Source organism: Felis catus, chromosome B3, assembly GCF_018350175.1.
Source record: "Felis catus isolate Fca126 chromosome B3, F.catus_Fca126_mat1.0, whole genome shotgun sequence".
In the NCBI taxonomy this organism is placed as follows: domain Eukaryota; kingdom Metazoa; phylum Chordata; class Mammalia; order Carnivora; family Felidae; genus Felis; species Felis catus.
Genome location: NC_058373.1, coordinates 44,157,676 through 44,173,314, shown reverse-complemented (window position 1 = coordinate 44,173,314; position 15,639 = coordinate 44,157,676). Strand labels below are relative to the sequence as shown.

Genomic DNA, 15,639 nt, shown 5'->3' with positions numbered 1-15,639 from the left:
TGCAAATCATTCCTCAGAGAGTCAGTATATAGTCTTGGAGATAATATTAAATGTTAATTCATACCTGTGTTGTCACTGGTGGATCTTTCCAAGTTATTTTTTTTTAAGTAGAGAAACATAAAGCATGATTTTATGCTGCGGATTCTGAGATTCTATGGTTCTAAAACTTACTAAATATGAACTATGTAGATTAAAGCAACCTTGAGTTCTTACTAATAAGGACTGGGAATATTTAGAATGCATCAAAACATTTCTATGACAAAGTATTCTTAGATTTGTTCCATACGATGGGTTTTATTGATGACTAAAATAATTTAAGAGAATTTTCAGAAAACTGAACTCCAACTCCACCTCTGCAGATCTATCTACCCATGTATCTAGTAACTTTTTCTCCCAGTAAATGGCCATTTGTAAATATTATTTCCTTCAATGCCCATGAGCAAATTACAAAGCGGCTGGGTGCTAGGGCAGGTGCTTTGCAATTATCTACTTGCTGATCTCATCCATTTCATTGTGATTCACTTGACTGGAAGGGAAAGGTGAGGGAAAAAGGAGTCTAGTGAGAACTATTACTATATATTTACTAATTTATCTACTAGTTATAAAATACTCTCTAAGATTTAAATCATATTCATTTATCTATCTATGTATCTATCAGATTATTTCCATTTAGAAATTATTTTGTAACTGGGCAGCTTTAAAGAAATTACATGGTACTCAACTCAAATTGAGAGCAAAGTGGTTTACTTGAGTATGATGTTACTTTGCATTTCAAGCGAAGTGACTGATATAAAATTAAGAGGCTGCTCAAGAAAATGGTGCTTTAAAAATATTCTCTACTTCATAGAGGGTCTGAGCTTTGACCCCCCCCCCCCACCGCCCTCCCAACCCCCATGAACAAATGTATTCAGAGATCCTCTTTGTCTTTAAAAGAACTGACCCCTCTTTGCCCGATCAACTCTGCTCCGTGGAGCGGCCATTTACATTTTCTCTTTTCAAGATCTAGCCATCACCCTTCTCCCAATCCTACCCATCAAAGGTCACAAAAATGGGACAAAAATCCCTGCTGAAGGTGTCATTGATAGGGCGCTTGCAATAAGACCAGGGATAAAATTCACATTTCATTTGGTAAAAAGAAAGGCCACATTCTTCAAAACTATGAAATCAAATTTATTGGAGTTGGAAATACTACTCATCACCAACACCTAAAGTATTTTCAAAGCAGTAAGGTGAAGTTTGCATTTTGCACATGAATTGTGCTGGGGGAAGAATCTATTATGGGACAGAAATTCCCTTTAAGCCTCTCCCTTCACTCTAATTCCATTTACATGAGCACAGGCTGAGCCCTCAAGAAGCTAAGGGGTATATAATCTACGGAAACTGATGAAGTCCTTGCATTTCCTCTCAGCGCTCGGCTGCCGCCGGACATTTGGCCAATGCACTTTTCTGATGAGCAGAACTAGTGCTCCCCTGATTACAAATGTTATCGCTGGCTCTCTCTGTTTGCCCGAGAAGCAATCCAAAGGGTACTGGAATTTTGTTGTTAATTAAACAAAAACAAAACTGAAGGATGAGACGAGAATGGCTCAAATGAAGATGTATTACTTCTAAGCATGAAACCACTTTAAGCTTAAACTTACTTGACAACTCACACAGAGGCAAGGATTTTCTTCCTTGGTGAGTTCAAAGGGCCTGACTTAATGATGTTTAAAAAACACAAGTAATCAGCCAACAAAGAGAATGTTTTTCTTTTATGGTCGCTTGTTTTCTCCTCCCCTCGTCCACATGCATACACGTACCAAAAAGCTATATTGTAAAGAGTATTTCTGTTTTGCATGAAAAATCTAATTATACAAACTCTCTTACATATGGAACCAATTTAACTATTAAAAATGAGAGGCACTAGGGAAGTATTTAATATGATTCTGGGCCAGTTTTTTTCCCCTTAAATCTGATATGGAAACATTTACAGCATTCCTCATTTTCCCACAAACTACTTCTTCAGTTTAAATTTGCACCAAAGCAAGATAATCCCATTAAAACACAGGATGTTATGATATTGGAAATGAAATATTCTAATTGTCCAGATGCATTCTATTTCTCTCTCTCTCTCTCTCACGCTTATAGGAAAACCGCATCGCCAGTACTGAGCTACTTTTCTCAAAGCACATTACTATGAATCTATTATCTAATGGCAGCCAGAGGTCACTCCAAGACAAATGTGTGGGCTAGAGCTTTTGGGGGATGATGGCTGTGTGATTCTCATGATTATATTAGCAAGGGATAGTACTCGACTTTGTACTAGAGCTACAAAAGCAAAATTGTATGTACTGAGAGCATCACATTAAATTAAAATATTAAAACATACTTTCCTTACTAATTGTTTGGTAGTTACTGTTCATTAGGGGAAACAGTCTTAGCTTTTCACCCTTCCCTCAATCAACACAAATTATACTACAAAAAATGGATAAAGACTGGCATTGACATCTTCCAAGCAACAAAATCTATTTTATAGCTTAAAGAAAAAAAAAAAAAGAGGAAAATATCTTAACTACAAAGGCTATTTGGGTCGTTTTATTCTTAGAGGATTAATAAAACTAAGGAAATAGCATAAAAGTTTTTTTGAGGGGGAGGGGAGGGGCATAGAGAAAAACTTGACATTTTTTCTTTACAAGATGATTTTAAGATGCTTAAGAACGTGTAACACAAGGAGGTTTTCCCTCGTTTATCCGTTGCATATTCCAAAAATGATTAAATCCCGTTTTCCGAAAGCCACAAGGGAAAGACAGAAAATTTGCTGTGGGTACGTCGTATAGAAAGATTTCATCTCAAGCAGCTCATCTTAGTGTCCAGCACGTTTCGGCCTGTTAATAATTAATGAAAGAGATGCCACCCAATCTCTAGTGGAGAAAGGCAAAGCTCGGTGATCCGAAAGTAAACGCAGCACAGACACCGAACTAGTGTCCTTCATCCTGGACTGCAACAAAACCTCAACCTACTGAACGTTTAAGGAGCTCCGGGCGCCCGCACGGATGGGCAGAACCCGCAGGACGGTCCGGGTCTGCAAAAACGCGGCGCATTAGGGGCTCCCTGTGCGCCGCAAGCAGATGGGGTTCTAAATCCCCACTCCCAGCGGCCGGGTCCGCGAAGCCGCTCGGGCAGATTATCTCCCGGAGGAACCTGCTGGCGCACAAGCGGGCAGCGTGCTGCTGGCTGAGTTTCTCCAGGGCTGTTTGCAAGAGTCCTAACAGCGTGGCTCGGTTCCTCCGGGCCACACAGGCGACTTCCTGCACACCTCCAAACTTTGGCTTTCTCATTAGAAACTTCCCTAACTTGCCTCGGTTTCTCTCCTCCTCACCTGGGAACACCTCGAATCGATCCTCTCTTCAACTAGTCCCCCCTGCCATCCCCCACCAGCCTGCTAAGGAATCCTGATCTGGGCGGAAGGCCGGACGGGGAGACTTGACCGCGACCAACACGCGCGGGTCGGCCCTCACCGCGGTCTAACTTCCACCGCTGCCCGCGCGACTCCTGTGGGCAGGGTGCCTCCCCACGTCCATTCCACAACGCAAAATATCCAGTGGGGGTGCGCTGCGGCTTCGGGCGGCAGCCGGGAGACTGTTGGCACGCTAGAGAAGCCCGTCTCGCTCGGGCCCGGGCGCTTTCGTAAGTAGCCGCGCCGGGACGCAGAGTGAAAACGGCCGCACTTTCCCGGCCCGCGGCCGCTCGGGGCCTTCGGGCCGCCACGGGGGGAGGGCGCAAGGCCTGGGGCGCTGACCAGTCCCCAGGGATGACATCGCGTCCCCGCGCGCGCGCACGGCCCGGCCCGGCCGCAGCGCCTTCCCTACGTAGGCCGGAGCTGTCTGGGGTGCGGGCCCTGGGGACCGACCGCGGGCGTCCCCGGCTTCCTCCGAGCTCCCCATATCCTACCCTCCCTTCCAGAAGCGCCGCGACTCCCAGCAAACTTTCTTCCGAGAGCCCCGCCGGGTGCCAGGCGGACCTGGGCGGCTGACAGGAGTCAGAGGGGGCGGAAGAGGGGGGTCCAGCCCGTGCGCCTTTGCCCCCTACAGGAGGCAGGCTGATCCCGCGGCCGGGCTCAGGTGGCGCCGCTGCTGTGGCCCAGAAGGCCCTGGCGGGGCTCCGGCGCCCAGCCCGGGGCAGTACGTGCGCTTGGGCAGGCGCGCCCACCCCTCCCCCTGCGCGCCCTCCTCCCCGCCCCCCGGAGCAGCCAGCCCACCCGGCCCCGGCGGGGCTCCCGGCTCACCTTTCATCGCTGCGATCACAAAATACATCATTTAAGCCGCGGTGCGGAGAGCGCAGGGAGAGCCGATGGTCCGACCCCGGAGCCCCCTCTGCCGCCGCCGCGCCGCCGCCGCCCGAGCCACAGCAGCAGCTGCCGCAGCTGCCCGCCCGCCGAGAGCCATCCCGAGCCATAAGAGGCTCCATGTGACCGGCTGACATCACGGCCGCCGCTCTGTTTACACCGCGCCCCTCCGCTTCCTCCCCGGGCGGGAGGCGGGAGGCTGGAGGCAGGCGCGCCCCAGCGCCGCGCCCCGCCCCGCCCCCGCGGGCAGGTGAGCGGCGGCGGCTCGGCTGGCACACCCCGGGCCCGCGCTGCCCTGCCGCGCCCCCGGCCCGCGCCCAGGCCCCCAGCCTTCTCTTTGCCTCTCCGAACACCTGTGGTCGCCCGGGTGCTCTCTGCACGCAGCGCCCCGCGGAACGCGCGCCTGACCACTCTCTGTCCCCACCCCGTGGGGCAAGGGGCACGCAACCCCACGCCACTCTGCTTCCTCGCCCGAGCCCGCGGGGCGTTAAATGCTCCAGTTGGCCGGAGAAAAAGCGGGGTTTGGCCTGAAGGGGGGAGGCTGTAGTCACCCTCATTTCCCAGAGCGCCCCAGCTCTGTTCAGAAGGTAGGTCCCCCAGACGGGGCCGTGGAGAACGCTGTCACCCGGACCTTTCCGGGGAGTGGAGCCAGTGCCTCCTAAGTCTTTCCGGAGAGGCTCGGCCAGAGCGGGGGGAACCCCGCCCACCAAGAGGTTGGTAATCTCCCATCACACCAACACCAAAGGTCCTTGTTTACGCCTCCCCCATTCCCCAGGAACAATGTTACCTGGAAGGAGAGCAGAAAACTCTTACGTGAATCACCTAAATGATAATCCAATCGCCAGCCGATTTGAGCCACTGAATTCCCAGGCTCTTCCATATCTCCATTCTCTCCAGAGAACCCATTTACAGGTGGAAAAGGCTCTAGTGGTCACATCCTAAAAATGAGACATTGTGGCCCTCTGGGCAGGAAAACAAAAATACCTCTAAAGGTCAACTCTGTGAATTTTAACTTGCAGCTAAGAGTGAATTCCCTCTGAACTTTGAAGCTTAATCCTTTTTACTGGCCATATGGAAACTTAACTCTTGACAGTATTGTCAGATGGATCTTCTTAGGATGAATTTCAGATGCTTCGTACCCAGAGTTCGCATTATTTAAAAATTTGCCAACTGTGTCCATACCATTGAGCATAATAGGAAGAACAATTCAAAAGCCCAGTCTGCATACCTGCTACTGTTCCTTCATGCAACTTCAATTCTGCTTTCTTTCCCGATGGTCTGTATTTCCATTTACAACTTAAAAGATCAGATAGTTTTTAGTGGATGCCTTCATGGTGATTAAATAAGGAGAGTCCTAGGTAGCATTCTTTTCCCGTATAACTGAGTTGTCCTTGCCCCTGAGTTGGGCTATAACTTGAAACACATGCAGACAATCAGCCCTCTAGAAAACTTAGGATTCATGTACTCCCCACCCTCCCAGCCCTCCTTTTCCAGGCAAAATTTACACAGTCCTGATTTAGAAGGTCAGTAAAATTCATCACACCTTAAATCAAACCATAGCTTTCTACAAGTTTGATTTCAGCTAACTCCATCCTAGTTTTTCCTTTAGATTTCTTCTTTTCAAATAAAACCACAAAAATCAGAAATTATGAAAGTGTGAAGCCAAGACCTACCCATGTTAATTCAGCTTTCCAGCCATAGCGAAGTGGACCAGAATTTCAAATGAATCAACCATATCCACTGTGATGTTTACAGTTATGAAATTAAATCACACCACATTCCCATGATGCAAGTGCATCTCCTAGTGAGGCAACGCCCCTCGGTTACATTGATGCCATCCTTCATATTTGGTTCTTGATTTCCCTTGGCCTAACAACTCTAACAGGGAAGAGTAAAGCCAAGCTACCCAGTAGGTAGGTCCCCAGCACAATTTTCTTTCCTTTGTACTGTTGAAGGATGGAAAGTCATCAGGGAAAGTCATCATGGGTATGCTCTTCATACTCATTGCAAATGAATACAGAAATACAACTTGGAAAATTTGCAGGGTTCCTTTAAAAAACAGTATCCTGCTCTAGAAAACAATGCTTTGAAAATAACCAAATCCATTAGCTCTAGCCTGCCTGTCAGACATCTGACTCCAAGGTAAATAGTCCTACATTACTCGTAATCGGTATTTATTTCCAGACCATTTCAAATGAAATCGGTAATCGGGAATGACATGTAACCTGACGTGTGCTCCTGCAATTACAAGTAGTAGAATCACTCATTCTATAGATATGTCCCCAATAGAAATATAATCTCATAATACTTATTTGAAATATTTACACATATATTCAACAAAGACATTTCCAGGATAATGTAATACTGACCTTAGCCTTTGGAAATGTATTTCATTCTCATCCTACAAGTAATGAGCAACAGAATTTCAGATATTAAGTCTTAACCTTCCTGTGTGGCTAGATGCTATTTGTAATAAATGCCTCTATTAAATGTCGTCAGCTGTTAACCCAGGGTATAATATTGTTCTTTATATTAACACAAAGCTCTCATGAAACTTTGAAAGTAAAAATGAGAGGCTATTAAAAAAACACACACACAAAACTCTTGAAATATAACTTTTCTATGGAATTCTAAATCCTCAACCAAATAAATCAGTCAGGAACGAAAGGATCCATGTTCTCCTTCAATACTACCAAATTTGAGCCATAAACGATGCACATTTCAGTTCAAGTTTTACCATCTATATATTAACATGTAGAAATAGGTATTTGGATTATAGTAAACAAATGCTTAGAATACTATGGGGGAAACAGTGTTAAGCAATATAGTCTTTCCATTTAAAGTTTCATTTTTTTTATGTTTAAAAATTTTTTACCGAGTGTTCTGAAAAGAAAATAGAAAAGGAATATTGCTTACATGGAGATAATTAAACAGGATGGGAGTTCTTCACCATGAACAGAATTAAGTTATACATTACTTTTTGATTCAGATGTTCCTGTTGGCTAATCTTGGAAAAGGAAGGCACACCACATATTTATCATGTAATTCAACTCAGAGTCCTCTAGAGATGGTCACCACCCCATATTGTGTTCCTATATATTGTTTTTCACATTTGATCTGTCACTTAGCAAGAAAGTGGAGAGACACCTCTGATGCCAGCTTGTTCCCAAATGCCTAAGAGGAAAGCCAGCTCTATTTCTTCAGGGTATCTAGAGAGGAGTGTGATCCGTAAGTTGGTGCCAATCTTCCCACTTTCAGAGATTAAATAAAGAAATGATACTTTATGAGGGTACATTTGGTTTCCCATCAAATGGGGTTTGGTAGACCAACCTGAACCGCACCACAGAGCTGCTACTGCGGAGGGTTGGCAAACCAATGGATCAACAGATTTATCATGACTGGGCAAGTAGCTCCTAGTACCAAGATGATTTCAAAGTTTGCTGCTGCATGTGAGAGAGCGTTTTGGCTCTGTGTCTCACCCAGGCCTGATTCTCCCTCTGTGGTGTGTGGCAGCTTGCTAATTCAATTAATTTCTTTCTAGCTGAACAAGAAAGGGATCAGTGAAAGGTTAATGTGGTCCTAGGCAGCTTGATTCAACTGAATTCTTAGCCACCACTAGACTGTGATCTGTAGGACTTGGGCCATTCTGACCGACATAGAGCCACAGGTCTCCTGCAGACCAAATGGATTCCGACCCAGAGAATTCTATATAAAGACTACTTGGAAAGCTACAGAGGAGGCACAGACTTACCTATAACATATCACAAATGTGCTTAATTTTGAGTCTGGAAAGAGTCAGTGTCTCATAAAGGAACGTTTACAAATGGAATAATATTGGTGAGACCTGGAAACCAAGGCTATCAGAGAGGCCCTCCCACCTATTTATGAGTGTAAGGGGAGGGGATGAACAGATTAATATAGATTGCTTGCCATTCATGACTTTAAAACAATGTAGTTACATCTGTAACAAATATAGTTGTAGATGTAAACATACGTGCATGTATATATATATATCTATATAGTCCATGAAATATGGTGAAATAAACTGGATTTTGGTGGCAAGAGATATCGTCAGTTTTACACACTCACACACACATACATATGTCACATTATCAAGCACATTTACTGAATGTGTATTATGTGCCTGGTGTCCCGGAGACTCAGACAAGAACAAGCTCACTCCTCATTTGACTTTGGCTCGGAAAACTGTAGAGAAGTCCACTCCCCAAGTCATCTGAGCAACCCTAAAGAAAGGCAGTGTCTGGTTGCCCATTGAAAAGATGTTTGCACAGCACTTTGAACCTCACAGTTGACAGACAGCTGCGAATCATTAGTGTGGCTATTAGCGTAATGGGATGTTGGAGGTGAAAGATTTGGCTGGATTGAGACAATGGTGAAGGGATTCTGAGATTTCTGGAACCCCATATCTCATACATCTATTGGGAAATTCAAGAACTGGCAGGTGTTTTGTAACCATCACAATGAGGGAAAGGGTGAAGTTCACAGGCACACAGACGTGAGTAACCTCCCCAGAAAAGGCAGGTAGCAGGTGGCTCACTATACACACACACTCACACCTGCCAAGGAGCAAAGAAGGAGGTGCGCATCAGAGGCCAGAGAGACCTTCTTGCCTTGTGTTCCCAGGGGGTGTTCTCACCCCACTCCTGCAGCTGAAGGGGAACAGGCGATGAAATGATTTTTTAGTTAAAGGAATATGAAAAAGAGAAGCAAACTCAAAACCTGGAGCCTGGGTTCAAGTTTCACACTCAACTAGCTGTCAATGCCACCTTGGGCACGTCATGTCACCTGCCAGGACCTCAGGCCTCTCACCTGTAGAATGAAGGAATGGGAACGGACCTTGAAGGGCTCCTACAACTCAAACATTCCAGAACGACTTTCAGGATCACGTCCTATCCGCTTCTCAGGAACACCATCCCTTTCTCCCTGCTGCACCACGTCAACTTCCCTCTCCAAGGAGGCTTCTTTGTGTCACTGAACTCCATGGTATGGTAGAATGAACTCCAGCATTAGACAAACCTGGGTCCCAAACCAACCTTTATCCCACTCACTAGCTGAGTGATTTGAGCAAACTTTTGTTTCCTCATATGTGAAATAAGGCTGGTAGGGCCACTGGGAGGATTAAACAATTTGAAGAAAGGACAGAGTGACTACCACGTAGCAGGGCTTACGAGTGGGAATACCCTCACCACCACCACCACCAGTCCCTACATTGTTGTACACACAGAGCCTGTGCATGGCATAAATTATTGACCTTAATAAAGATGTGTTAAAATGGCCATTAGAATGCACTTTTGCTAAGCTCTTTACAATTCTGAAAACGTGTGTGTGTGTGTGTGTGTGTGTGTGTGTGTGTGTGTGTGTGTGTAGGTGTATAGAACAAGCATTTATTAAGTGCCTGCTATATATTAAGAATACAAAGATGAATACAAATTAAATTACTCCTTGGTCTCAGGAGCCTTATGGTCTCGCTTTCTTATGTCTTAGCCATCAGAGTGGAAGCTCCCATCTGATGAACAATGTAAACCTCTGTGCATTACAGTTTAAAGAATGTGTGTCAGGACATGGAGAGGGAAGCAAAAAGATTAAAACGTCAGGTCTTCCCTCAAGGAGCTTGCCATCTAGCAGATAAACGCATGCAGTACTTAGAATGTAGGGCAGAATAAGGTGCTATGTAAACCACGAGTAAGAGGGGCTACTTTGTGCAGGATTAATCTTAAGTTTTATGACAGGGCACCCGTGTGGTTCAGTCAGTTAAGGATCCGACTCTTGCTTTCAGCTCAGGTCATGATCTCATGGCTTGAGGGTTTGAGCCCCTCATCAGGATCAGTGCCAACAGCACGAAGCCTGCCTGAGATGTTCTCTCGCCTCCTGTCTCTCTGCCTCTCCCCTGCCCACTCTCTCCCTCTCTCAAAATAAATAAACTTAAAAAAATTTTTTTAAAGTTAAATTTTATGAGAAGGACTTCATGGAGGACGTGCCACTTGAACTCTACCTTGAAAGGCAAATAGAATCTAATGAAGAGAGAAAGGAATAAAGGACATCTTAACAGGAGGGCAGGACACAGATGAAAGTACAGAGACAGAAAACGCATTTCTTAAGAAACTCGTAGTGAAGGCTCATAGCAACATAAAGTACATATGGACAAGAAGCAGGCAGAGAAAAACCTCAAAATGTAGGTTGTTACTATTTCTTCTGCTTTTCCTCAGTGCCTAGCAGAGACCTTTGCAAACTATATACATTCAGAGGATGAGTTTTGAAAAAAATAATTGAGGGCAGAAGAAGAGAATCGCGCTTTAGAAACTAAATCTCTTTGCAGCTCACCCATTTCATAGGCTTATTGTAAGGATTAATAGTTGGTTTGATAGTCATAAAGTTAAATTACACTTAATAAAACACATAGAGCAAAAGAGTTCCACATCACAGCACACAGAGGGAGAATAAAACTGGAAATGGGTGTTATTTCATCAGAGTGAAAAGCTATGCGGGGCATTTTAGGATGAACAAGATAAATTGAATGTTATTTGATTCTGTATCTCATCCATTTAAGTTCTGAAAATTATCTGCGACAGTTCTATTAATATAGAGGCTTTGTATATGGGCCATATTTTATTTTTTAAGAAGTCTCTTAAAAATATATTTTCAAATAATGGAGAAAAGATAAGCAGTTACAGATGGTTCTCTCTATTTTTGTCATGCATGATCAAGGGCGGCAGAGTAGGTGGGCTTCATTGGGAAATCCGAGTCTCGCAGCTAGGAGCGTTCCAGGAGCAAATGCTGGCATTATTTTGCTTTCGCAGAGAAAATATGTTTCTGTTCAGTCAAGCGGAGTAATCAATTATTCTGCATTATGAAATACTCATTTTATAACTATTGACATTTCAGACAGTTGTGCCACATGTCAATAGTGGTTCTGATGATCACATTTAAGCTGCAGCTTATAGGATGGGATTCGTTTGGCTGACGGCATTTGATCAGAAGTCTTCTCTGCTCTCAGAAGTACAGCTATTATTTTTGTCCAGTCCTGCACTGAGGAAGTATGCTTCGAGTACTGAAACAATAATAGGTTGGGTATGTTCTTCTGTTTTAATGAAAAAAATATTAAATTCTTCTAACTATGTGAGATTCACGTTAAAAAAAAATTAGCACTCTTCTTTTTCATTTTGGAAGATGGAGGGAGGTAGATGAAGTCAGGCGTTCTATTCAGAAGACTCCAAAATTCACATTAGATTTTGAGCATCCGGTTAAACCTTATATCCCCAAAGATAACTTTCCAAAATCAAAAGGGCTTTCCAGTAATTACACAACACTGTTGCTGTTGCTTCTTTTACCTCTCCCATTGGTGAGCAATTCCTTGGGACTTACTCTGTGGCAGGCACTTATGTTATGCTCTTTTTAACATTTAATTCAGCCTGAGCTCTCTTTTTACCGACAAAGAAACTGGGGCACAGAGACATTAAGTAACTTGCCAGGAAGAGAAGGCTAAAACATGGTGGGACCATAAGAACAACCTTTGTAAACTGATTCTAAGGTCTGTACTCTTAACCATCATGCTACAGACTCTCACAATTAAAAATTTTTTTGCCTTAAATCGAGCATTACTCAGTATTTTGAAAATGGCAAGTTGACTTTTTCAGGAATCAAGAATTACTACTCTAATAAATTTTAGGCATGTGTACAAGAAATTCTTTTATCACTAGCTTCTATAATCGAGTAGACTAGCATGTGTCATTATGAATTATTGCACAATTTAGTAAATTATTTAATTACTTACTAATGAAGAAACATATTGTACACAGTTGTAATTATCCTGTTTGAAAACAATGTTGCCATTTGTACATTTAAGAAACACTTGCTACAAAGTTAACTCTTAAGGGGAATTCTTTCTTATTTTAGGATGATTAAACAACTCTAAATATTGGTAATGGAATGTTCAATAGGGCCACAAGGAAACTAAAAGCTACAAAGGCCAAGACTGCACTCCTAAAAAGACTTCAAACAGAAGAACAAATCTGTTAAAAATGTAAAAAAAAATTTGTAGTTCACGCTGTTCTACAGAAAAAGCACAAGATAGGGATATTTACGGGTTTTGCTTTTCCAAAGAATATAATTGATGCTCTTTCCATAGTTTTTGCAACATATCACCTAGTATAGCATTTCCTTCACCTATTTGATCACCTAACAAATGCTTTGATAGTGTAAAATATTTAGCACAATCACTTTATTTTCAACTCACTTTGAATAAATTGTTGTCCATATTTATGGACTATAGTCATGCACGACTTTGTTATTTATACAGAGACATAGTCCATGTACGGCCTTTAGACGTTTTGACAACACGTCCTAATTAAAATATAGATAAAATTAATTTTGAAAATGTCATAATACAAGTAAGAAAGAGTGACTCGTTTGTGTGAGTGATGGAACACATTATTGAGAAACTACTGATATGTATTATTGAATTTATTGTAAAGGCCTAAGGATAATAATAGCCACAGAAACCCCAACTTGCCCACTATTCCAAAGGCAAGGTACATATCTTATGGTGAAAGTCACTTTCATAAACTAAAATGTAATGGTGACTTGATTTACATCTTTGCTCCCTGAAATATAACAGAGGGAATGTGGCAAAGCCGTTATGAACAAGCAAGAATAAAAAGAAATACTAGAACTGGAAGACACTCAAGGTCAGGTGGTAGGTCTCCCTGCTTCCAAGGATGTGAGCAGTTAAACCGTCCATGTGTGACAGTTGCCAATCATTAAGTAATCACATAGAAGCAAGATAAGTGATATTATCATATTTTTTCTATTGTCTTGTTTTCTCCTCTTTAATCCTAAAGTCAAAATGCCATCTAACTGGGTAATTCAATCAAACACAAGTTCTGTTCTATTATGAATAATGTATATATTAGAACTATAGTATAGATTGCAGATTTCAGCATTTGTCAAAAAATCAGTAAGAGGCTGTTTCCTGTAACCAGTAAGAGCCAGGTTAAATTCAAGCATTACAAAACAAGAGAAAAGAAAACAGGTTTTGGATGTTCATAGCCTCCACTGCTCAATTTATAGAATAACATGAATTACATGGTATTTATTTTACACTAGTTTTATCAACTAGAAGTAGAGTGAAGCCCATGGAGTACCCTGTTGTAATGGCATTTTCTTTCCTTTTTTCCCCATATGTAAATATAATTAACAGATAGTACTATATTAGTTTCGGGTGTACAACATTCTGATTCAAAAATTCTCTGCATTACTCAGTGCTCACCATGATAAGCGTCATCACCATCTGCCACTCAACAACATTATTACCATCTTATTGACTACCTTCCCTATGCTGCACAAAATGATATTTTCTGATGTTGTTTGTGGCAAACTAGAAGAACTGTATTTTGATTCATCACGTAAATCTCAGTTTTTGCATCTCTTAGTAAAGTATAATTTACATATAGTGAAACTCACCCTTTTTAGTGTATAATTCTTTGAGTTTTGACAAAGGTATGTAATTGAATTACCACCAACCATATCAATATATGGGACAGTTCTGTCTCCTTTCTTCCTAAATTCTCCGGTGCCCCTCTGTAGCCAGAGTATTCCCCTTCCCCAAACCCTGCAACCACATAGCTGTTTTCTATCCCTATATTTTTGCCTATAAATAATATCACTTAAATGGAATAATATACTATGTGGCTTTTTGACTCTGGTTTCTTCTACATGGCATGATGCATTTCAGATACATCCCATGTTGTTGAGCATATCAATAATTTGTTACTTTATTTTTTTTTAATTTTTTAAATTATTTTTTTATTTTGAGAGAGACAGAGAAAAAGCAAAAAGAGAAGGGGCAGAGAGAGAGAGAGAGAGAGAGAGAGAGAGAGAGTCCCAAGCAGGCTCTATGCAGTCAGTACACAGAGCCCAACATGGGGCTTGAACCCACAAAACCACCAGATCATGACCTGAGCCATAGTCGAACACTTAACTGCCTGAGCTACCCAGGCACCCTTGCCAATAATTTGTTACTTTCTATTGTTCAGTAATATTTCATCCCACAGTTTATTCATTCCCTAACTGAAAGACACTTAGGTTATTTCCATTTTTTACCATTCACAAATAAATTTGTTAGCCTTCACGTACAGGTTTTTGTGCAAACATAAGTTTTTATTTTACATGGGTAGCTATCTAGAAATAGAACCGTTAGAGGGTATGGAATATAGAAGTTTAACTCTAAGAAATGCCCAATGGTTTTCCACAGTAGCTGTGCCAGCTTGCATTCCTATTAGCAATGTCTGAGAGTTCTAGTTGCCTCAAACCCTCACCAGCACTTGGTGGTGTTAGATATTTATCTGTTATCAGTTCTTGTTATTCAATGCACTGAGGTTCTATAAAGTCACTAGGACCACTGAAATAGCAAATACTGAATCACTGTCCCTAGGGGAAATATAAAGTTAGGTTTCTTGAGCCTGTGCTCATAACATTTTTGCCAACTCATCAATATATAACCTTGTTTTCTTTGTGTTTGTAAAGACACCTTATATGATAAATACTGTTGCTTCACCAAAATTGAATAATGCTTATACATCAGTGAATAAAGCTTTTCTAACATGTTTTCTTTGTAAGGCACATCACAGCATTCTTGTAGTCGAGGACACTAGCCGACACTTCAGCAGTAAGCTTGACGGCCATTGTAAATAGTAAGATCACGAACAAAAAGCACAAAATTAGGAAAATATAGCACTAAATAAACTGTCAAAAGGACACGTATTTACAGGATGAGACCTGAAACAAGAAGGCAGAGCACTGCCTCATCAGACCTCAGCTGGGATGTGTATTAGGACGTTCAACCCTTGAGCAAGTCTGAAAATGGCGGCCAGTATTAATTTGGGGGGTAAACACATTTTAGTGAGCAGACGAATTGCAAATACAGAATCTGCCAATAATGAGAATCAACTCTAACTATGTGTCTATCTATCCACCTACATATGTATCTGTATATCTATTTATCTATCATTTTTGCCATCCTACACTCTCAGTTTAAATGTCACTGCCTTCAGGAGGTCTGAGACAAACTGCTAGCCTACATCAGATGAGCTTTGAGTTCCCACTGGCATCCTGTTCCTCCCTTTCCATAAACCTGATTCTTCATAACATTTTTTTTTTTTTTGGTAAAAAAACCTCTGGACTGTAAGAGGCAGGGAACACATCTGTCTTAGTCACCTTTGTACCTCTGGTAACACTAAGACTTTGTATCTCTGGTAGCATGAAGACTTAACACAGTGCCTGGCATATAGTAGATGATG

At 42.3% G+C, this 15,639-nt stretch overlaps 1 protein-coding gene across 4 annotated transcripts in view; it reads right to left on the bottom strand.

The window, feature by feature from the left end:
• Positions 1–15,639, bottom strand: part of RORA (RAR related orphan receptor A) — a 718,773-nt gene that overhangs the window by 99,266 nt on the left and 603,868 nt on the right. Inside the window, exon 1 of one of the 4 annotated variants that reach the window (XM_019832321.3) lies at positions 5,998–6,016. The exons of 2 other annotated variants lie outside the window; for them this stretch is intronic. In XM_019832321.3, the coding sequence (XP_019687880.1) occupies positions 5,998–6,001 (4 nt within the window). In that variant the 5' untranslated portion in view covers positions 6,002–6,016. Of the gene's footprint in view, positions 1–4,264; positions 4,450–5,997; positions 6,017–15,639 lie in introns of those variants that run through there. One more of the 4 variants, XM_023255282.2, reaches the window with a different exon arrangement.